The sequence below is a fragment of the Phoca vitulina genome, unplaced genomic scaffold, assembly GCF_004348235.1.
Source record: "Phoca vitulina isolate PV1807 unplaced genomic scaffold, GSC_HSeal_1.0 scaffold14, whole genome shotgun sequence".
NCBI lineage: Eukaryota > Metazoa > Chordata > Mammalia > Carnivora > Phocidae > Phoca > Phoca vitulina.
This window is the reverse complement of record NW_022589717.1, coordinates 18,156,691-18,181,706: the sequence shown is the minus strand read 5'-3', so window position 1 is coordinate 18,181,706 and position 25,016 is coordinate 18,156,691. Positions and strand designations below refer to the sequence as shown.

The 25,016-nt window shown below is 43.0% G+C and overlaps 1 protein-coding gene across 1 annotated transcript in view; it reads left to right on the top strand.

Moving 5' to 3' along the window:
* RNF150 (ring finger protein 150) overlaps positions 1-14,769 on the top strand; it is a 261,794-nt gene extending 247,025 nt beyond the window's left edge. Inside the window, exon 7 of the mRNA XM_032412896.1 lies at positions 12,020-14,769. Within this exon, the coding sequence (XP_032268787.1) occupies positions 12,020-12,138 (119 nt within the window). The 3' untranslated portion in view covers positions 12,139-14,769. The remainder of the gene's footprint in view (positions 1-12,019) is intronic.
* Positions 14,770-25,016: the final 10,247 nt, after the last annotated feature.

Sequence of the window (25,016 nt, the reverse complement as noted above, 5' to 3'; positions counted from 1 at the left end):
ACAAACAGGGTTGCTGGAGGGGTGGATGATGGGGGGATAGGGTAACCGGTTGATGGGCATTAAGGAGGGCATGTGATATGATGAGCACTGGGTGTTATATGCAACTGATAAATTATTGAACACTACATCTGAAACTAATGAGGTACTATATGTTGGCTAATTGAGTTTAAATAAAACATTTTTTTTTAAATGTATGCCCTCAAAAAGACTTGCACGCAAATGTTCATAGCAGCTTGATTCACAATAGCCAAACACTGGAAATAACTCAATGTTGGTCAGCTTGTGAATAGATAAGCAAACTGTGATACATCCGTCCAGTGGAATACTTTCCAGCAATAAAAAGAAATGATCTATTGATACATGCAACATCATGGACAGATCTCAAAATGAGTGTACTGAGTGAAAGAAACCGGACACCAGAGAGTACATGCTATAAAATGACATTATAGAAAATGCACCTTAAACTAGAGCCATGATTCTTCGCTGGGAGTGATTTTGCCTCTCAAGTGACATTTGGCAATGACTGGAGATGTTTCTGGTTGTCAAGCTGGGGAGAGAGTGGTACTATTGGCATTCAGTGGGTAGAGATCGGGGTGCTGCTAAACATCCTACAATTCACAGGACAACCCCCCCACACACACAACAAGGAATTATCCACCCCTAAATGTCAGTTATACCAATGTTGAAAAAATCTGATACGGGTGCCTGGGTGGCTCAGTCATTAAGCATATGCCTTCAGCTCAGATCATGATCCCAGGGTCCTGGGATTGAATCCCACATTGGGCTCCCTGCTCCGCGGGAAGCCTGCTTCTCCCTCTCCCACTCCCCCTGCTTGTGTTCCCTCTCTCACTGTCTCTCTGTCAAATAAATAAAATCTTTTTTAAAAATCTGATAAAAAGTTACTTTAAAAAAAAAACAAACATCCAATGTCACCTGGAACCAGTAACAGAAGGAAGGATTGACTATAAAGGGGCATGGGAAAACTTTGGGAGGAAAGAAGTGTTCACTATTTTAAAACACCCTCAGGATCATAATGGTGGTTGCACAGATATATACATCCATCAAAGCTCATCTTATACACTATCTTTTTTTAATTTCAAATAGGCTCCACGTATAACATGGGGCTCAGGGGCGCCTGGGTGGCTCAGTCGTTAAGCGTCTGCCTTCGGCTCAGGTCATGATCCCGGGGTCCTGGGATCGAGCCCCACATCAGGCTCCCTGCTCCTCGGGAAGCCTGCTTCTCCCTCTCCCACTTCCCCTGCTTGTGTTCCCTCTCTCGCTGTGTCTCTCTGTCAAATAAATAAATAAATAAAATCTTTTAAAAAAAAATAACATGGGGCTCAAACTCATGACCCTGAGATCCAGAGTGACACACTCTACTGACTGAGCCAGCCAGGTGCCCCAAATTATACACTTGAAACAGATGCAATTTATTGTAGGTGAATTATGCTTCAATAAAGTTGATTTACAAAAAATATAAATAAAAGTTTATCCACTGGTGTTACTGAGAGCTCCTGAGTGTGCATCCACTATTCTGATGTTGTCAGAGCTGTCTTGCTTCTTGGGGAAGCCACCAGCATTGAGGCTAACTAGGAACTCACATCCCTCCCCATCCTGATTCTGTTGAAACCGCTCCCAACAGTTCTGGAACCCGAACCAGAAGTGTGGTGGCTTCCCTCCTCCTCCTGCCTTCCAATCTCCTTGGCAGAACCTCGCATAAGCCAGCTGGCAAAGGAGTCTGGGAAATGCAGTGCCCAGCCTTCTAGCTCCCCATGAACCAGGAGAGGGCAGGAGGGGCGCAGAGTACCTCCAAGCCACTTCTGGCACATCGCTCATCATTGTCCATATCCGAAGCTATAGTCCAATCCACATGCCTTGACATGATGACACCTAGTCATGCTGGTTCCCCTGAAAGGAATGCCATTTTCCCTCCTCCCCATACTTCCCAGTACCAGTTAGATCTCACCACTGGTTTACCTGTGACCTACTTCATGAACCCCTTTGGTTACCCAGTTGGAGGCAAAATTCTCCCCACCCCTCTGTTTCTTGAGCATTTTATTTGTGCCACCCACCTTTAGCATATATCACCTTGGATTAAACTTATGTAGGTAGTCTGATCTCTTTTACTAGATCAAATTCAACTTAAAGGTAGAGTCTGTTTTAGTTCATCTTTATTTCCTCCACAGCTCATCTCCAGTATGGGTGCCTACCTAATGAAGTGTTCAGTAAATACCCATTGAATAAAAGAGTGATTAAATAAATTAATGAATGAATAAATGAAGTCTATAGATAATTTTATACAATTGTAAAAATGGGTAAGTCTGTATATTTGCCTCTCTCTCTAAATCTATCTAGCAGCTTGCCCTTTTTTTTACTTTTTTTATTCCAATTCACATTTATCGAGAGCCTTCCATATATCAGATACTGCGCTTAATGCTTAAGGTTTTCTGTAGGTAATACTAGTTGGGAATTGTAAAATAGCTATTAATAATGTTAATAAATGTTCACTAGGTTTTGCATCCCTTCCTGCACAAACTAATATAAAACTATCGCAAAAGTCACATTGTCCCTTCTTTTGGCACTTAGTGAGGAATTACTCAACGAATGAACTGTTAATGAAATCCGTAAGGAGTTTGAGCAACTGGACGAAATCATTTTGCTCCTGGGTGAAGTGTCACAAGGAAGAAAACCAATGATGATGAGATAAAAGCAAAGTGAAATCATAATGATGTGATCTTACTTCGTATTTATATACAAAGCTTATGCTTCCTGGGAATTCTCCCTCACCAAGTCCACATAAAAATAATGCTTTAGGGGCGCCTGGGTGGCTCAGTCATTAAGCGTCTGCCTTCGGCTCAGGTCATGATCCCAGGGTCCTGGGATTGAGCCCCGCATCGGGCTCCCTGCTCGGCGGGAAGCCTGCTTCTCTCTCTCCCACTCGCCCTGCTTGTGTTCCCTCTCTCACTGTCTCTCTCTCTGTCAAATAAATAAATAAAATCTTTAAAAAGAAAATAATGCTTTAAACCTTCCCATCTGAGAGGGGAGAAAGGACTTTTCTGATTTGATCTCAACATGCATATATTTATATCATTATGGAGCAAGATCTTAAAAAGGCAAAAGTGCTGATTGTATCTGAACAATTTAGAAGTCACTTAGCCAGATGGATAAACTTATATTGTAGCCCTGGGATGCTTAGTTCCCAAAGGTGGCCAAGTGTTGTCTGTAAGAACAGCTTAGCCGTCACATAAAAATCTGGCAGCTCTGCCGTTCCAGAATGGCATAGTTGTCAATATCACGGGCTCGGGTGAGGGTTCCATTTCTGCCCCCTTTCTGTGCACTTGATTTTGGACAAGTTGGCTTCACCTGTGAAATGTGTAGCAGTCGTTGGGCACCTGCTTCAGAATGTCACTGTGAGGCATGTAGGAAGGAGACAATACATTGGAGCTGTCGTTATTAATATTATTGCCCAGCCTCTGAGGAAAGTGGCCCTCAGGCCCGCCATTCTCACAACAGAAGCCCCTCCTGAGAGGGAAAATTTAAACCAAATCAGAAGTTTATCTCCTCAGAAATTCTTGTTAGGCAAAAGAGATAAGGCAAGGAATCCATGCGAAAGGAACCTGTTTCCTTATTGAAAACACTGCATTTGAAGTCGGATTAACTTACCCACTAAGGTTATGACAGGGAGTACGGAGGCAGGGCCCCCACCTCAAGAAAGCTCACTTCCGGGAAGAGATGAAAAGATAATGTTGTAAGCCAGCCAGTCTGGTTGAGCCCCCTCCTGTGGTGCCCTTGCATCATACAGGGGTGATTGGAAATGATGTCTTATTTTCAAGAAGATAAACATTGGTAGCAGTGGACAGAAGGGTGCCATTTTTCTTTGAAACCTTATTTTTCAAGTACATGGGAAAAAATAAGCTTTTATGTGATGCAGAGCAGCTCCCAGCATGTAACACCAGACCTCCTGGAGAATCAGGACACCTGGGGGATTATATTCATCACCATCTTACTTTCTCTGAGCACAGAGAACACTTACTCTGAGGGCAGTGTTTGTTAATTCTTAACAGGGAGGACTTACTCCAGCCTGCTGCTGCTCTGTGCCTTCTTTCGGAAGACAGGTAGCAAATATCAAAGCTCATTCTGGGAGGGATAATTTTCTGCTTTAGCTTTTTTTTTTTTTTTTTAAGATTTTATTTATTTATTCATGAGAGACAGAGAGAGAGAGAGAGAGGCAGAGGGAGAAGCAGGCTCCCAAGGAGCAGGGAGCCCGATGTGGGACTCGATCCCAGGACCCTGGGATCATGACCTGAGCCGAAGGCAGACGCTTAACCATCTGGGCCACCCAGGCGCCCTCTGCTTTAGCTTTGAATAATCATCATAAAGAATCAAGTAGGAAAGCAGTGACTTCATATGAAAAGTGTCATGTCAAATTAATAGAACAGAGAGTCAGTGAAATGTAAAACAAAAAATACATTAAAGAAAGGCAAGCCACTCTTATTGCATACAGCAGTGTGTCCTCCAAGTCACCCAGGGTGCGAAATCTCTTCAGTGAATGGTTCTTAGCCTTTTTGTGGTTCTGCAAGAATCTAGTGAAAGCAATCCTCTTACCAGAAAAATGTATATATCCATATAAGCATATAAGCACGTATGGAATTTTAGGTACCTGGATGCCCCTGCAAGTCCACTAATCCTCAGGTTAAGAATCTCACCTCAGAAGTATAGATATGGTCAAGTTCATGGACCCTGGAGTCTGATCTAGGTTCAAATTCTACTTCCAAGTCTTACTTGGAGTGTAAGCTCAGGAGGTTTTTAACCTTTCTGAGCTTTAGTTTTATCGCCTGAAAATAGAAATAATACTATATCATAGGTTGATTTTGAATATTAAATTACACAATCTGTTTAAATACTTAGTGTAATCCCGGGTATGTACCAAGTACTCAATAAGCATTAAGATTGTTATTAGCTAATAAAATAACAAAACTTGAGCCCTACATGGCCAGAGAGGAACTTCAGTTCAATTTCAGTGCTACAGACATCTGCCAAGTGCCTATTTCTGAAGGAGCATGGTGGGATTCTGAAATGGGAATGTTGACAAGGGCCAGGGAAGTGCCAGGAATGGGCCAGGTATCCCCAACACTGGATGAGGCAGATCTCAGGGTCTTCTATTCTCAGGAGGGAACTTGGTCATCGGGCACACTTTATACCACAGCAGAACTACAACTGCAATGCCCATTTCACAAAGGGATACTGTGAGTCTTTAGGTAATTTTCTTATATATTAAGAAAGAGATAAACCAAAGATATTAATAATTTATGGATTCAATGGAATAAATCCCAACACTAAGAATTTTTTGGTTAACCACGCTGAGGCTACTGCTGGATTTTACTTACAATTAAGTGTGGAAATGTATGAAAGCAGCAGGTAATGGGCCAAGAAAATAGGTTACAAAGCTCCATTTAAAATGGAGTATTTTCTGCCCACCATCTCATCAGATGCCCGTTAATGCTATGATAAAGACACTCAAGACTGTGAATTAGATGACAGGGTTAGCCTTAAAACCCACCCAACCAAATCAGTAATACTCACAGTACTTCATTTCCTTGGGTATGGATTGTTAATTATGAGTCAGTGCCTAGAAAGAAGGTAAAACCGAGTATGTTTAAAAGAAAAGGAAATGAATCAATGGCACAGTATTCGCTGGCCATTTTCAGGCTCTTTTGGGGCTTGCCCTCCTCTGGTGTTCTTCTGCCCTCCCCCTAAATATGAGGTTTCAATTGATACTATCTACGTGGGCCAAGTACCACGAACCAGGGCAGTAGACTGTTGGACAGCCGTGGGGACCCAGAGCCTCTTTGCCTTGAGCTACTCAGGGCAGCTCTTACTCTGTTCCCCTCAATGATTTCATCCTGGGAATTGGGCATATATTGCCAGATATTTCTTTTTCCAAGACAAATTTCAAATCTAAATGTGTATGTAAAATATCCTGACATTTAAATATTGGTAACTAATTCATACTTTAAAAGAAAACATGGTGCAGGCCAGACAAATCATGTTGGCAGCATGAGTTTGAGTCTTTGGCAGTAGGTTTCGGTGTTCTGGGGAGCTCTGCCCCTGGTGTTTTCTCTATAATCTTTTGCTGAAAACACCTCATCTACTCTCCTGGTTTCAAACTGCTGAAGCCTCTCACTTCATGTATTGTCCTCCAGACTCCAGTATCTAGCTGCCGACCCCACGTCTCCCTTTGCGTGTCTCACGGGCGTCTCAAACATGACGCATGCACAACTGAACTTTTTTTTTTTTAAGATTTTTTTATTTATTTGACAGAGAGAGAGAGATAGCGAGAGCAGGAACACAAGCAGGGGGAGTGGGAGAGGGAGAAGCAGACCCCCCGCTGAGCAGGGACCCCGACACGGGGCTCGATCCCAGGACCCCCGGATCATGACCTGAGCCGAAGGCAGCCGCTTAACGACTGAGCCACCCAGGCGCCCACAACTGAACTCTTGATCTCTCCCCACCAGTTCATCTTCCAGTTCCTCCTGCCCAGTAAATGGTACCTGTATTGCTCAAGAAATGTGGGGGTTATCCTCTACTTTCTCCTCTCTTGCTGCCCTTGCCCAGCCCATCACTTTTCTGTATATCCTCCTCCTAAAATATTTCTTCAGTGTGTTCCCTTAGCTCCATCCCTGCTGCCATACTGAGCCATCATCACATTTCATCTTTTTGGCTGCAGTGGTTCCCCCCAGATTCCCTCCACCCTTTGTCCCACTGATCTGTTCTTCACTTAACAGCAAGAGTGAACTTTTAAAATATTAAGTGGATCCTATCACTCTCTGTTTCCGTTCTCTCCATGTCTTTACAATGCATGAAAACCAGGAGAAGAAAGTATGTCAAGTAGGTATAATACTACTGCATCCAATGGACTGCGAGTATTTTTTTTTCCATCTGTAAAACAGGAATCAAGATACCTACATCAAAGGGTTGTTGTGAGGGTTCAGTAAAGGCCAGTGTTATTTCTGCATTCCTTTTATATCAGCTTTTGCAGGGAAGGAGGTAACATTCAGTGAACATTTATATTGTTAATAGCTACTTTACACTCCCCAATTAGTACCACCTACAGAGAACCTTCTAAATGTTTTAGTGACCGTGGGTTACATTTGTATTATTGTGGCCTCAAAGTAAAACATCTGCCTTAATTAAAAGATAAAGCCCTGCTTTTAAAAATTATGGAGCAAACTAAGTTCAATTAAAAACACAGGACAGAGTAAAAAAATAACTTCAAATGTCTTCAGATCATTTTTTTTTTAAGTTTTGAAATGGAAAATGATTAGATGCTATGCTTGATGCAATGCTACATCGTAAAAACTGAACCACTTTTTGGCAAGTATCTGATTTCATTGATTCGAATTCATCTTTGCCTGGAGCTGTGCGGGACGGTCAGTTTCCAAAATAGCATCATGAATTCAGCAGCCATAGTTCCATCAGTCCCCATGGCCTTTCTTTCTTTCGATTCACAAGGTCCAACTTAGAAAACACCACAGTGAGAATGAGTCCATAGAATCTGCTGAGGCCGGTGGCTTGAAAAGCCAGGAGTGAAGGTGAGAAGCTGCCAGTGCAGGTACATGGAGCTGTCTTTATAGAACTCTGACTAATCAGCCCTTCATGTGGGCCGCCTTTGGTTTTTCTTCTAACTAGATATTTATGAAAGGCATAGAACCACTCCATGATGAGCTCCTTGGTTGACTGACAGTATAATTGTGAGCTGAAAATTTTGGCTGCTCATGAGCTGAATTAGTTCATGGACCATTGTGGAAAAAAAAAAAAAATAGAGATTATATCTCTATAATATAACCCTCATTTTTTATCTCCAGGAATAAGAATAATTCAGCTTTCACTACACCTCAAATAGTGAATTCTCCCATTTAGTATATACTTGTATTAAATATACAACAAACAGACCCTTTTTTATTAAGAAAAGACTGTTTTCAAGAAAAAACAATAATTTGGAGGGTTGTGCAAAAAGCAAGGCTTATAACTTTGTTCCTCAGTGGGAATTCTAGTAAATATTCGTTGAGAAAGCAGCGTGTAGGAGACACCGTGCGAGGGTGACATCAACATATGCAGGTACAAACTTTAACAACTGGAAAGGACTCTGAGATACCCAGTCCAGGCTCATTTTATAGACAACGGAACTTTAGCCCTAGAGGACAGAGTGACTTAGACAAAGTAACATGTGTAGTTACTATAGCTGAGACTAGAATACAGTCTCATGAAGTAAAATGGGTTCCCAGTTCTCGTGCATATAATTTTAACTATATCTGTTTCTCCTTGTAAAAGTGATGCTTTAGGAGAGTGCTGAGGGAAACGAGTAGACTGAACATGTGAAACTACTTCCAGCCTCTCCTAAAACCCCACATAAACTATAGCAAAGGGATTTTGTAAGGTGTAGACCAACATGGCCAGGGAAAAGGTAAAAAGACAATAACAAGATCTGGGCAACTGGAAAAAAAATGGATAAAGGGCCAAGGACTTCGTGGATCTGAGAAACAGAGCGAGCTCCTGTGTCCAGCTGTGCAGGTTGTGCACTGTCCCAATCTAGTGGACACTGCTTACTCCGACTCCAAAGTGAAGGCTTTCTCTGGAGTGGTGCTGAGCATAGCCTACACGGCAGCAAGCCAGGGCCCTGCGGAGAAAACAAATGCAAAGCAGCCATGAGAGAAGGGAGAACCATCCCAGTTTGCAAAAAGAATTCCCCAGAAGTCAGAGATTGAAAGTGCCAGACGGCTCTGGAGCAGAGGAAGTGCGCGCGCACAATTAAAAATGGGCTACAGGTACAGGTACGGACACAGACGTAGTGCAGACGTAGTTATAAATATAGGTCTAGACACACGTATTCGCCAGCCGAGTATGTATTTTGTTGAGAAGTGTGGGGCAGGAATCCAATTTTGCCTTTTTTTCCTAAATGACTAGTTTTATATTTTGTGGAGCGCCCCCGTTTTCAAATACTAAATACCTCTGTCTGCTGAGAGCTGCTTCCAGAGTCTTATTCTAGCCATTGATCTGTTTCTGTGAACCTCATGCATTTATGGGCCTAGGAAACCTAGTAGAGCTCAGTCTTTAGGTTGGATATAGCCCTGTGAAACAGCCCATTTCTCTCAAGCTGATTCTTTTTTTTTTTTTTTTTAAGATTTTATTTATTTATTTGACACAGAGAGAGAGACAGCTAGAAAGGGAACACAAGCAGGGGGAGCGGGAGAAGCAGGCTCCCGGCTGAGCAGGGAGCCCGATGTGGGGCTTGATCCCAGGACCCTGGGATCATGACCTGAGCCGAAGGCAGACGCTTAACGACTGAGCCACCCAGGCGCCCCTCAAGCTGATTCTTAAGGCCATAACTCTGTGTTAGTTCTGTTTGTTTCCTTTTAAACATCTTAAGAATTCACTGTCTTTTCACATAAAAAAATGCTCAACATCACTCAGCATCAGGGAAATACAAATCCAAACCACGAGATACCACCGCACACCGGTCAGAATGGCTATAATTAACAACTCAGGAAACAACAGATGTTAGCAAGGGTGTGAAGAAAGGACAACCTTCTTACACTGTTGGTGGAAATGCAAGCTGGTGCAGCCACTCTGGAAGACAGTATGGAGGGTGCTCAAAAAGTTAAAAATAGAGCTACCATACGATCCAGCAATTGCACTACTAGGTATTTATCCAAAGGATACAACATAGTGATTCGAAGGGGCACCTGCACCCCAATGTTTATAGCAGCAGTGTCCACAATAGCCAAACTGTGGAAGGAGCCCAGATGTCCATTGACAGGCGAATGGATAAAGAAGATGTGGTGTATATATACAATGGAATACTACTCAGCCATCAAAAAGAATGAAATCTTGCCATTTGCAATGATGTGGATGGAACTAGAGGGTATTATGCTAAGCAAAATAAGTCAGTCAGTGAAAGACAATTATCATATGATTTCACTCAAATGTCGAATTTAAGAAACAAAACAGATGAACATAGCAGACAGGAAGGGGAAAAAAAATGAAAACAGGGAGATAAACCATAAGAGACTCTTAACTGTAGGAAACAAACAGGGTCGCTGGAGGGGAGGTGGGTGGAGGGACAGGGTAACAGGATAATGGGCATTAAGGAGGGCACTTGATGTAATGAGCACTGGGTGTTATATGTAACTGATGAATCACTAAATTATCTCTGAAACTAATAATACACTATATGTTAAGTAAACTGAATTTAAACTTAAAAAAAGAATTTACATCTTTCATAAAACTCATATATTCTCTTTAACTCTTTAACTGTACCTCAACATGAAATAAATTATATCAGTGATTATCAGAGCAAAAGTATTATAACCACCAGCTTCTTCAGTACTTCGACATTTTGCCGGTCTTCTAATTATGTGTTTCTTCAACAGGATAATGGGACATGCAAGGTCTTTTGGTTTTAAAGCTGCCTTTTATGCAGCTGAGCACCCCAGTCTCCCTTCAGAGTCCCTGGCTTGACCTTGCATTCCAGTCATATTTAAATATGATCTAATGTCCATCTATACAAGGCTCCCTATCATGCTCAGACATATCTATCCATACATGCTATTGCTAGTGCTTAAGAGATGCTTCCTTCTTAATCATCTGGCTAGAATGCGAGTTCTCCTTGAGGACTCGGTGTAGACGTTACACCCGATGGGAAGCCTTCTGACTCAGTAGTCGGTCACATAGCCCTCTTACCTGCTCCTATAACACCAGCTGCATCTTCCAGCATCATGCATATCCCACTGTGTTGTGATTGCCTGTCTCATGGTGTGCCTGCCTACTAGACAGTAAACTCCTTGAAGACAGGAATTGTCTTGCTCTTACCTAGGTCCCTCACATCTAGCCCAGTCCTTTGTACATAGTGGGGACTCACTATGTCTTGAGTGAATGAATGATATTTGTTCATTGCAGAATGTTTGGAAGTAAAACTGAAAAAAAATTTTTTTTAAAGAAAATGAATGTAAATCCCAAAACTTGAGACAACTCCTACTAGTATTTTGGGCTTCCTTGCTTCTAGTTAACTTTCTCTTGCTTCTTGTTAACTTTCTCTGTAAGCCTCACTGCATATAAAGCTTTGAACACTTCAGTTTTCACTTAGAAGAATACTGTGAGCATTTTCTTATGTAACTACAGGTTCTTTGGAAATGTTACTTTAGTTGTTACAGCAAGAAGATTGTGTTCTAGAAGTAACACACTTTCCTCAGGTATTCTATATTGTTGGACTTTGTTACTTGAGATGTTTTGCTGCTATAAATAATGCTTCAGTGAATATTTTTGCATGGCTATTTCTCTATGATACAGTCTGGAAATGAAATTACTGAGTGAAAATGTCACGGTTCTACATGCAGTAATATCAAAGTACCTGCCTCAGTGTAATGCTGTGTTTCTTCAAGAGAGAAGTTTTATTAAAAAAAAAAAAGTAGCTCATTTTTACCTTATAGTTTATTGGTCATTTATATTGTATTGCTCTCTAATAGCAACCTGTGCCCACTTTTCTGGTTAGTTTTTCATACTGATTTCAAAGCTATATGTTGAAAATGCAGCCCTTTGAAGTTTGATATATGTCTTTTAATCTTATTTTTCATGTTTTTAATATTTTTTGAATTTTATGCACATTTATCAGTCTGTTCTGTGAATTGCTCAACTGCTTTTCCACATAGAGTTTCTTGCCCTACTTTGATATATTAGATATTTTCCTACTTAGATATATACTTATAAGATATATCTTCTTCTAGCTATATTAGTTTCTTCTTTACATTTAACTTTTTGACCTATTTAGAATTTATTTTGGGCTATCGTGTAAGATAAGGCTCTACCTAGTTTTTGTTTTGGTTTTTGTTTTACAAAATAGCCAATTTTTCTAATACCTTCTCTCGGCCATCAAAGAAATGTTCCTAAAGACAATTGTATTAAAATAACCAGCCTCCAAAAACATAGGTCAGTGTTCACCATGAACTTTGCTTTCTCCTCCCAGGCGAGCAGGAACCAGCTGTAAGCAGTGATTCTGACATCTCGCTGATCATGGCCATGGAAGTTGGACTGTCTGATGTAGACCTTTCCACTGACCAAGACTGTGAAGAGGTCAAGTCTTGAAACGGTGACTATAGAACAAAGGGATGGTAGGACCCAAGGGGAAGGAAGGGAGGAGAACCTCGAGAATTGGACCGGCTACACACACCTCCAGAACCACTTGGTAACTCCACGGCGCTCGGCTCAAGAATGGTAATGAAAGCAATATCCAAAGTCATGTTAATCAGGAAGCCGTCTCTCCATCTGTACAACAGTCCATGGCCTTGGCAGCTGAGAAGTCGAAAGCTGATTTTCCCTCCCATGTCCTTGTAGACACACACACTTCAGAAGCTCCTAAAACAGACAGGACACATTTAGGGCTTCTTAGTTTTATTTCCTTTTCTTCCAGGTCTTGTTTTGTTGTTTGGGGAATGTGGTTTGATCTCTTTGGCAGTTTCTTTTTAAAGACTGTGTGCAGTTTACATGATGTCCACCCCTTTGGTTGACTCCAGCTTTTGTAGAGAGTTCTGTTTCGAAGCACCAGTTCCTGCTGTGATCAGTTTGTACGCGCCGTCTCTGAGATGAATGGCCATGACCTCTCAGCATGAAGTGTGCATGGCTTTGGGAAGTGCCTCAGCACCCTGAAATAGTCTAAGGCCAGCTTTCCTTAAGAATCTAAATTCTTTTAAGTGGATCTTAAAGATCCTAGCTGCCAGAGACCCCAACACTAAGCTCTGAATCCGCTGAGGCTACTAATTATTTGCAGCCACATCACGCTGGTTTCCACTTGCCTCGCTCTGTTAATGGCCCACGTGACGTGAGAAAGAAGCTTCATTTTTGCCTGGATCTTAAAGACTTTGACTGAAATTCCAAACTCCGAAGCCCCCCTCCAGGGCTGTAGCGCTGTTCTTCATGACTGACTGTAGGGCTTGTAGCTGGGACTGCAAGCCCAGTTTTAAGACCAGATACCACATATTCTTCCCAAAAGCAAAAATGTCTGTGATCTTGGTCTCCCCAAGGCTAGAACAGTCTTTTTTTCCCTCCACAAGTGGCTTCTGCAGGCAATGGAGGCTTCAGAAGAGACCCAATCCTCTGGGAGCCCAGTGTCCAACACAGTGGGGGCTGAGGGAGCGCCAGGGTTTTACCTTAATCCCAACACACTTCTGTTAAACCTCACCAGACCTCAAGGGAGGGTTTAGGGGAATCCTTAGTAGATTGCTTCCCAGGGCTCCCCAAGTACATCTAAATACCAAGTGAGGAGGGACGTGTGATTTGATAGACCACTTGATCTAAAAAGTACAGCATGGGAATTTGCGAACCAAGTTTCTCCTGACGGAGAGAGACAAAGAGGGAGAGGAAAAGAGGCATCCAATCAATACTGAGACCCACTGGCATTTTTAAACTACTTACGTTTTTATTCTTTTTTTGTAACTATGACAGAGATGTGCTATTTTTTCAGTGGGCAATTTTGTAATACATTTAGACTGTCCAGATGCAGAGATGACTAAGGTAGTGAACGGTTTCCCTGGACAATCACGGATCACCTCATCCTCTGTAAGAAGGCGACGCGGCTGCGTGGGTTACTAAGAAGGAGAGCTTTTCTCACTGAGGTATTTACATCTTTGACGAGGCTCTTCCACCTCATTACACTAATACTCATCCAAAAACCAGAGTTGGGCTGTGTCGTAAATCCCCGCTGCCCTGCTGAAACATGCAGTGGATGTCAAGGGAGTGGATGTCAGACTACTGGTTGCTCTTTTTTCGCCATCTTTAATGATTTCCTATTTGATGCTTTCTAAGTAGGCAGCAAGGCAAGGAAAATGATTACCACCTTCAGAAATGTCACCTCTCTCTGGGAGTCTCACACGTCCTGTAATGAAACCCAGTGTCAGTGTGCGAAGGCAGGCAAGGGGGGCAGGAGTCCTGGGGCTGAGCCACATGTTTGCTGGGCCTCATCTTCTCCCTTCTCCCTCATCTGTGAAATGAAGGAGTTTCACAAGATGATGGCCAAAGCTCCTTCTGGCCTTAAGACTGCTAATGAGCGGGGGGTGGGGGGACTCCATGTTTTGGCAGATGGGGATGACATATAGCTGACTTCCTACCTTAGGGAGGCAGTTCCTCGACACGTAACAGACACTAATGGCTTCTGGGACTCAGCACTCCTGTGTTGCTGAGAATGAGTATCGACATGATGCAAGGTTGAAGTCCAAGTAGGAGTGGTTTTGTTTTGCCTTGTTTTAAAACCACTGTTAGTCACAGAGTTTGTAATCTCTGGATACCTTCAAATCCTAGTCCTCAGTGTGGGATTCTTCATCTCAAGATGTTTCTTGTTCTTGGTCAGCGTGGGTTACACCATGTGCTCCTTCAGTCAGCTCTACCTGAAGCACATTTGGGTGTTAACTTAGGTCAAATGGAATTAGAAGGATAATCCAACAGCAAAAGAAATACAAATTGTATTCCATACCCAGGAGAGAAAATGCCTTTTGGATTGCATAGTTCTCCATTTGATGAGTGTTGTCTCTTCTTGCCGGTGACCAGGTAAATCAGGAATTGGTTGCCCATGTACGCCTCTGAGGCCTATGACTTTACCCCAAGGAGGTTCTGCTACAAAACCCTTGAGCCTAGGAGGCTCTCCATTTACCAAAGGTTTTTTTCCAGAGGATTTTCCTGTGGCTTTGGTGGTTAAAAAAAAAAAAAAAAAAAAAAGTTTAACCAGCATAGAAGGGTTTAAAAGAAATGAAAACCTTCTCCTATAACCTTCTTCACCACCTTCCCCCCACCTCCCAAAGAGGAAATTCTGAGTTGGAAACCCTCTAAAAGTATATGCAAACTTTATGCATATTTACAGATGCACATTTTTCTATAATGAGTGTCCAGACCAGCACTATCCAATGGAAATATAATGCAAGTCACCCATGTAAATTTTACATTTTCTACTGGCTACATTTTAAAAAGTAAAAAGGAACAGTTCAAAATAATTTTAATAATATATTTAATCTTTTTGTTTCAACATGTAAAAAGTATAAGTGAAATATTTTACATTCTTTTTTGTACTAAGTCCTCTAAACCCATCGTGTGTTTAAGCTCCCAGCATGCCTCACTTTGGACTAGCTACATCTCCAGCTCTGTCTCAACAGCCACATGTGACCCGTGGCTTCCAGCTGGACAGCGCAGGTCCAGAACTGCTCCAGTATTCTCACAAGATCCTCTGACCCTTGCAAAGGAAAAAAAAAAAAAAGTTAAAACCTAATTACCTCCAGAGAGAACTAGACTCCACCCAAGTTGCCTAATGAGAGGCCCAAAGATCTGTTTATTTTGTAATGGGTAAATATTCAGGCCATTCTTTTTGAAATTTCTGCCTGACCTTTCTAACCATACACTGATGTCCATTACTGTTACCGTTACTTTGCTGACCAGTTGTTTTTTTTAAAAAGTCACACAAACCATGTTGATTTGGTGCTGAAACAAAATTATCTCCCTCACGTCTAAGACAAACCCTTAGACTGGTATGTGGCACTCAGGAGCCAAAAAGAATTCCATCCAACTTCACCTCAACCATTAGTTCTCCTGCTTCTGGGCTGGCAGAAGGCCTTTTCCCGGTGCCAGTGCTCCCTGGGGATTTGAGGGGGGAAAGTGGGAAGTTACGTACTGACTCCAAATACAAGACTCTGAGTGGCCTCATTGAGAAGAAGTCTTTGGAGTTGTGACTGCCCAGCCCTATTGGGTGAATCATGACAGCCGACAATCGCCAGCTCTCAACTCAGAAGTCAGCATCCTCTCTCACCTGAAGGCTGTGGGCAAGAAAGGGAGCACTTCTATTCCCTCAGAAGAACTGAGAGTCACCTCTAGGAATTGCCTCTTCCGTGTGGCTGATCCCTTTGAGAAGAACTGAGCCCTGATCATGAATACAGCAGCTAAACATTGATTTAGTCTCCAGGGCTTAGTTACCCCTGAAATACTAACTCCATCACCTAGGCAGGAAGAAGGGGAGTTAGAAAAAGGCAGAAAGTGAATAGTGGAGGGGCGCCTGGCTGGCTCAGTCGGTAGAGCATGTGACTCTTGATCTTGGGGGTGTGAGTTCGAGGCCCACATTGGATGTAGAGATTACTTAAAAAAAAAAAAAGAATAGTGGCAAAAGCACCTACCTATTCTGACATCACCTGGTCATGATGGTAACCGTGGAGGCAAATCCCTGTCCAAAGATTGTTTTCAGCATTTCCCTCATTCTGGACATTCACAGGTCTGGGTTTGGTTATGTCAGAAACCACAATGCCCAATGGCTACTTCAGACAGTGCTGACACCCTTGTGGCTACCACACCTTCAGAACCAGAAATGGTGATAGATAGCCTAACGTGGGGTTCTTTCTTATTTATGAGTTGTGTTTAGCTGAAAATTCTTGCAGAGCATTAAAAAATAAGTGGCATTTAGTTATCCACTGAATGCATCACCTTGACTGAAAACAAAGAAATCTCATTAAATCAAAACTCTTTCAGAAAATCTGAGATACAGAGTCACATCCTCTGTGGAGCGAGGACCCAGCCCTCTGTGGTCTGGGGCCCCCACAGCAATTTCCAGTAGCATTTTTTATATGCTCTTAGATTTCTTTCCCTTTTCTCTCTCTCTCTCCTCTGTGTGTGTGTGTGTGTGTGTGTGTGTGTGGCTTTCTCGGACTGCCTGTCTCTTTCTGTACACACACCTACACACATTCTTTTCCCATCTTTCAAGACAAAAAAACCTTGGTGGCTTTGGATCTATAGACTTAATCATTATTGTGATTACCATTTATTGTGATTACTGTTACTGGTGTTGGTGTTTTTCTTGTTTTCATTGTGTGGCAATGTCTATATTTGCACTTCTGATGAGGAAAACCAGTTTACTCTAAAGGCAAATTAACTTCCTCCATAATGGAGTTAGTCATGTTTTCACTTCTCCTGGCACGAATTTAATCACAGACCACTATAGCTATTGCCTTTTTTTCAGGCTTCCTTGCCAGAAAAGTCTCCTAGGCAAATAATGGCAAAGTCACAATTCCAGAATGCTGTCGAGATCTATTATCTTCTACCTTGAGCATTTGTGACCTTCCTAGTTCACCAGAGGACCCTGAGATTAGGACTTCTTAGAAAAATGTATGGGCCGGACCGTATCCGATGTCCACTCATGCTTCATAACTCAGCTTCTTAGCACAAGAACTTCCTCTTTGTAAGGGATCTGAGAGGCCATTTCTTCCTTAAGATTGAAAAAGAGACACAAAGAAACCATTCTCCTCAGGTGAGGGACACAGATGGCTTGCACAGTGCTGTGTGTCACCGACATGTAATTGATGATGGCAGTTAAAAGGAGGTGAGAATACTAGCCTGCAGGAAGTGAGAAAGAGGATGGCCGGATATGAACATGGGCACTCTTCCCAAATGAATGCTCATCCCCTAGGTTTAGAACTGACCTGGCGTTTTGGGGTGTGTATGTGTGTGTTTTAAGGAGTTTAACACTCATGAGTTAAACACTCATGGTTGCAAAGAAGGTTGGGATTGCCTGAAAGATAAATTAATTCTGAGAAACAGGAATGAGTTTCTCAGCATCACTTACCTCTTCTCTTTGCCTGCTTGTCTCCCCATCTCACAGCTCCAGGCCCTTTGTAATAGGAACAGTAATTTGTTTAAAAAAAAAAAAAAACCCATAGATTGGTAGCCACGCTTACACTTTGACCCTTGTAACAACACGAAATTATCCCAAACCTAAAGAGGTGATTCCGGATGCTAGATGTAGATCCTTAATTATCAATCCCTTTAATGACAAAACCTGCTTGTTATGCAAAGAACCCGATGAGGTCACTCACATATCTCTTTATCACCCTGTGAACTATGCCTGCCTCAATCAAGCGGCTTTTTCAGGAATCTCAGTGATCAAAAACCTTTTCATCCTTGTGCTACTTTTGCACTTACTACAGAGCCATTCGCTCCATAGCCACCTGAGAAATGTTCATTGATGATAATGATAAGGCAAGAACACAGTCTCTTAAGGGGTCTGCAGGTCCGTACAGAGCAAGGGAGAACTTCTCTGAAGAAGGAAGCTCCACCCAAGGTACCCAGAATCACTGCTTGGCAGAATGTCTGTGGTCTTGTCATCCTTACTGAATTGAAGGGCTCGGAGAAGCAGGAAAATGTGAGGACCATGTGTGCTATGCAAACCAAAGACCAATCACCATCCAGATGGACACATGTTCTTCCATTGACTCGTTTAATTTTCTCCTAATGTTCTCGTAAATAAAGGTGAAGGTGGGTTGCCTAGTCAGACGAAACTGTGAAACCTTAGGGGATTTTCTCTTGCAGGCTGGTGACTGCCCTTACTAAATCCAGAAATCTAAAAAAAAAAAAAAAAAAAAAAAAAAAGTATCGTGGCCTTAGTACCACACCATCTTTAAAGTCTGGTGTTTTCGTCTCCTTTTTCCCTCAAAAAATTTTAGACAAAACTAGCGCTTTATTGTACTCGGAATTATTGTTCTCTTTGAGAATGTGAAGATTTTAAATAGCCAAAGAATTTTCATGTAGGAGAGCTTCTTAATTAGAGTGTATCCCACACTTTTGAAGAAAATACCAAACTATTGCCTGTACGAATACACAGCAGAGCAGTTGAAGAAGGATTGCCAGCGTAAGGACTTTACGTTGGCATCTGTGGTACTTACTGGTCGGTAGGCTGTTATTGCAAGGGGGCAGGGCGCCCTCTGCTGGACTAATCGCCATTATTCTTTCAGCCGGTTAATTTGACTAGGGTCACCGTTTCCTCAAGGACCAGTTATTTGCCTTTCGTCATACAGTTTTTCCTCAGTAGTTGAGAATTTGGTCCACGTTCATCAAAAGAGGAAAGAATGTCACAAGCTCGGGGAAGTTGAAGGGGAGCCCCACAGAAGGTCTTACTGTCCGCAGCCCTTTCTTCTGCAAAATGTCAAAGCGTATCCTTAGTTCGGTTGGCAAAGAAGATGCCTCTGGCCGGAGTGTTTGTGCAGAGTTCGAAGGCAAGGGCCAGAGTGTTTGGTAACTTATCTCAACTCTCTTCTTGTCAAATCACAATGGAAGATCAATAAACAGACTTCTTTCATATGAATGTAAATGGTGTGAAATACTGACGTGTTTTGTACATGTACATAATAATGTATTTACTTCCTGCTCTCACATTAGTAATCTGAAATGGTCGTACCATTTTATAATTAGAAAGAGATGTAGGGGGTGGGGGAGGGTTGGGAGGGGCTGTTATTTTTATAGTGGGATGTCCCTTATATTTAGAAAACTTGAAGTAATTTTGTACTTGTGAAAAGTTACATTCCATTCATCCTGAAAAATAATGGGACTTGTTCTTTAAAATATTCATGAGCTGGGAGGATGATTATTCTAGTTTCCAGGGGAGCCTCCCAAGCAGTGTATATGTGATACCCAATTTTATAGACTGCAGACCATGACCAGCAATTGCCATTTCAATAATGTGAAAAGAAAAAAACCGACTTCTTTTAACCCCTTTGTATATAACACATTGTTATTTTCACCGAAAAAAAAAAAAATGTGCTACAAAGAATTTACCATTATAAAATATTCAGAAATGGCACCATAAATCAATCTCTAGTATTTCCCTGCTAGCGACAAAAAAATCCAGTGGATTTATTTTTCCTCCCTATACATGAATTTTTGTGCTTTGATCGTAAAACAAATGATGTCACAGGTAGAATTTTACTTTGGCCAGTCTGCAGATCATACACATGGTAGTGCGATCATGCTATCACCCATCCTCCACATTCAGATCATGGGACAGCTTCCTGGATTTATTTGCCACATAACTCAAAAATCACAAAAATGATCCCTGATGACATTTGCATGGATAGCTTTTAATTTGGACCTTGGTTAGCTCTTCATTGCCGAGAAATTTAGTAGTGGATTATGTAGCTTTTTTACCAAAACATCATCTTCTGTACAAAATCACAGGTATATTTAAATGATTGGTGAAGGCGGTATAATTGGTTTGGGGGTTTTTTCGGGGGGGGCGGGGGCAGGGTGGTAAAGATCTCTTTCTCTTTCCTTTTTCCCCACCTCAGGCACCCACCTTACTCCTTCCAGAGCACTTTATATCTCTCTTGAAATACACAGAAGTTTAAAAAACTGTCCTTAAAGGGATTTGTCTTCTATTAGGAGACATGGACTTTTATTTTGCTTTATTCTATTATCTATGTGTTTGGAGAGCATAAACAGTCTGTCTCATACTGGGCTAGTGAAGAAATGTTAAGGATGATAGTTGGAAACACTCAACCGTACAACATGGCTATTTTTGTTATATAGAAGACTATAATGTAAATAAGTGCAATCGTGTTCTTATGTACTGGTAAAAAAAAAAAAATGCAACTTTAAAGATTTGAAGAGGATTGTGAATTCCAGGAAATTTCATTGCAAAATTTTGTTTGGTTTTGTTTTTTAATAAAATGGAACCAGATGCCTGTGTCCGTGTCATCCATATTTCCTAACCACGTTGGCTCCTCGTGAGTTCCAGAGGCGGCACTATGGATTTTAATACATTGGTATTTATCATTAAATCATGATTATGTTTTAAAAACATTAAAATGAGAGATTTTAATAACTGTTTTATTTCTCTCTGGTGCCAGGCACCCGACCTCCTTTTAGCTCTATTGCTCTAAGTGAAGTGATTAGAAGATTTTGAGCAGGGGCGTCTGGGTGGATCAGTCAGTTGAGCGTCTGCTCTCAGCTCAGGTCATGATCCCAGGGTCCTGGGATCAAGTCCTGCTTCGGGCTCCCTGCTCAGCGGGGAGTCTGCTTTTCCTTGTCCTGCCACTCCCCCTGCTTGTGCACGCTCTCTCTCTCTCTCTCAAATAAATAAAATCTTTATTTAAAAAAAAAAAAAAAGATTTTAAGCAACTCAGAAGAAGAATGGCAGCTGAATTAGCCTGAGATGCTGTTCCGTGGGAACTGAGCATTATTGTCCATGCCATCTTGGGCAGGGTACCCTAAGCGGGGACCACCCGATGGGCTGGGGTGGCAAGGTCTTTTTTTATATTTACTTATACTTTTCTAAAGGATTTTTGACAGCAATTCCTTGGAATTAGCAAGGGTACGCTAAGGAAATAAAAAATATGGAAGCTGCCAGCCTGGGGAGGTCAGAAAGGAAGGTTAAAAAAGGAGAGGCACCCCTATTTGCTCTTATCACCTACCCAAAACTGCCAGGCCCCTTGGTGTGCCTTTGAACCTCTGTCTGGCCCATCTGAGATTGCTGACGCTTCCCCCAGAGGAGCAAGCAGGGTTAGATATGCCCACTGCAGTTCGGCCAATGACTGAAGCCCTCCACCTGGCCAGGCAGCCCTCCAGGAGCTGCGGATTCTCGCAGGTCTAGTATTGCCCAGCTCGCAAGAAAAAAACCCAATGGATTCATTTTCTTCTTCCTAAACATAAATGTGTGTGCTTTTATTGTAAAATGAACGATGTCACAAATAGAAGTTTACTTTGCTTCCCCATGCGGTCTTTCTGGCCAGTCTGCAGATCATACACATGGTGGTCCAGATGAATCTGCCAGAGTCTGCTGGCAAAAGTCGAACTGTGTTGAGCACTGTGGCCTCCCGGAGCTCTTTCCTACTGAAATGGCCAACTGCTGTGTCCATAGCCAGGAAACCATTCGGGCCCTGGAGGCTTTGCTCTAGGGGCCAGTCCTGGCCTAATCTGTAGGTAGGAAGATAGTCTAAGGGAATTGTTAGTGACAGTAATGCTTGTGCCACATCAGAAGGCAACTTATTTTTTTTTTTTTAAAGATTTTATTTATTTATTTGAGAGAGAGAATGAGAGACAGAGAGCATGAGAGGGAGGAGGGTCAGAGGAAGAAGCAGACTCCCTGCCGAGCAGGGAGCCCGATGCGGGACTCGATCCCGGGACTCCAGGATCATGACCTGAGCCGAAGGCAGTCGCTTAACCAACTGAGCCACCCAGGCGCCCTTATTTATTTTTTTAAAAAGATTTTATTTATTTATTTGACAGAGAGAGACACAGCGAGAGAGGGAACACAAGCAGGGGGAGTGGGAGAGGGAGAAGCAGGCTTCCCGCCGAGCAGGTAGCCCGATGCAGGGCTCGAACCCAGGACCCTGGGATCATGACCGGAGCCGAAGGCAGACGCTTAAGGACTGAGCCACCCAGGCGAAGGCAATTTAAACTTTGTTTATGCTTTCGTTACTGCAATTTTAACCTTCCCAGACATCTATTGTCAGCCATGAAGCTGACGTCTGTGTGTGGCTCAGTGGAGGGGGGTGGGGGCTATGACCCAGGATCTAGAAACCATCTCTCCAACTTCCACCCTCCTCCTGCTGGACCAGGGTTTCCCAAACTGGAAAATGGATTCCGTGGGACTTATTCCGGGATCTGTTAGACATTACAACAGAGTCCTAAGGTCAGCTCAGTTGGAATAAGGCTTCATAGAATACATTAGAAGCTATTAAAAACTTTCGAGACGCCTTTTTATTGAGTTGCCCATTTAATTGTGTGTAACTCAGCTTTCCTTAAGCTGATTGATGACAGTCCTCTTTTTCAAAGGTCATCATTTTCAAAACTGCACAGCACAAGGCCACTTATGTGAAACATGTTGGTGTTCAAACTAGAAAAAAGCTGTCAGACCTCGTCTCCTACCTTTCTGTCTCATGCACCCCACAGACCACCACCTCTCCTGCCCCCGCTCTAGCTCTCAGGGGAAGGTGGCACCGGCAGCCTGGGGCCTGCTTCACTGGAGAGGAGCTGTCCACGGAAGCAGGCCACTGGGCGCTGCTCAGAGCCACCCGCGTGCCAGGGAGCACCGGACGGCTACGTGGCTTACTGTCACTTTTCCCGGGGAAATAGAGGCCCTGCCCTCCGAGACACTCCAGTTTGCAGGCTTTTTTTTTGAGAAGTCATGCGGCATATCCGTCCTTTGGAGAATGGGAAATGTAAAACTCCTCAGAGCTTTGTAGTAAGCCAGCTGGGCCAGCTTTGCCCCTTATGCTTAAGTCTATTAACACCTATGTTAGGGGTACGAGGCACTAAACCATTATTTAAAAAGTACAAAAAGGGATGCCTGGGTGGCTGAGTCGGTTAAGTGTCTGTCTTCGGCTCAGGTCATGATCCCAGAGTCCTGGGATCGAGTCCCGCATCGGGCTCCCTGCTCAGCGAGGAGCCTGCTTCTCACTCTGCCCACCGCTCCCCCTGCTTGTGCTCTCTCACACACACAAATCTTTTTTAAAAAATAAATTAATTAAAAAGTATAAAAAATGGGGGCACCTGGGTGGCTCAGTTGGTTGAGCCTTCGACTCTTGGTTTCCGCTCAGGTCGTGATCTCAGCGTCATGAGATTGAGCCCCACTTCAGGCTCTGCACTCAGTGCAGAGTCTGCTTAAGATTCTCTCTCCCTCTCCCTCTGCCCCTCCTACTCGTGCTCTCTCTCTCTCAAATAAATAGATCTTTTTTTTTTTTTTTAAGTACAAAAATGTGTTTAGTTCTTACCTAGGTCTCATAATTCCTTCAAAACCAGTGATGGTGTCTCTTCTCATCTCTTTGCCTTGGTTGAGCAATACTTTGCACCAGATTGGGGGACAGAGATGGTGGGGAAAAATGTGAATTAATTTTACTCTGTGATACTTACTATACATAGAAGACATAAGCGTCCACTGGTATGAAATTCAGATGACTGAGAGAGGTCTCCTATTTATGAGACATTTTAGAATAATTGTGCCATCATCCTTAGTGATCCAAGGACAGAAAACCAGTCTACCTCTTATTCCATCACATTCATCAGTATAGTTGCCCTCAGGTCTCTGTGATTCTTTGTTCTTGGCTGTGAGAATAAGGGACAGTGATGCCATCAAAGACCAGGGGACCCTCAGCTTCCGGTGAGCAGATGTCCCTTCATTGATTTGCGGTCCACAGCACCTTGCACAGAGCGGGTGCCTCCCTGAGTCTCCAAGCAGCAGACACACTGGGAGGTAAAAATTAGACTCCCCAGGCCCCTCAGACCTTTTTGTCGTGGAAGACATTGCCATCCTCTCCCTGTGGGAACATCCAGAAGGTCTGATCATAGTCACGACTCCCTTAACCTAAGCACCCCCTGCGTGCGTCCCCCTAATATTCCTGCCTTCTTTGTTCTTAAGGTCATCTACCGAATCCTCAGGGGGGAAGACAGGGCCAGCTTTCGTGGGCGGGCAGCCACCTTTGGTTGCTATGGGAGCTGTACACACAACACAGCGGTCACTGAGGTTGTAGATCTAGTGGGAGCCAAGGGTCTCAAACCTCGGAATAAAATTACCACATCATTCAGAGCTTTCGCAAATGGCATCAGGATCTATAAATAAATGTGAGAACGGAGAAGTTAATTACACAACCTGAGAATACAATAGAGGTAGACCTGAAACTAAGATCCCATCAGGCTGGGCCTGGGCTGATGTCTGAGAACACACAGCTCTCCCTGTATGACGGGGAAAATGGAACGTGGTCCATCTGCCTCATCACTTTCTCTTCCCTGCTTTTTTTATTTCTTTTGTTTGAAACCAGGAGGAGAAAAAGGGAGAATGTTAATGAGGACCAGAGTGAGGGCTAAGAACCTGGGCTTCCTGAGTTGCCAGAGTTCTCTGGGCTGTACCCTGTTCCTTCCATAAATGGGGAGGCAACTCCAGACGTGGAGAAGAGTGAATTTCATTCCTAAAATGCTTTATTGCTCCAGACTCTCTGACTTGCAGATAGGGAAGGGGGAGTCAAGGCTCTCCTTACACTTGATGCACAGGGTCCCACCTGATCTAACCCTGCCTAGAGCTCCCATGTCCCTCTGTCTGAACATTCTCACCTGACTGCCGGGCTGTGGCCACATTGTATCTGTTGGTTCAAAGTTGTATCCTCAGGATCCAGGAGGAACTCAGTGAAGATTGTTAAACCCATGACCAAGTGAACTAGCCAGGCTCAGCCTCTTAG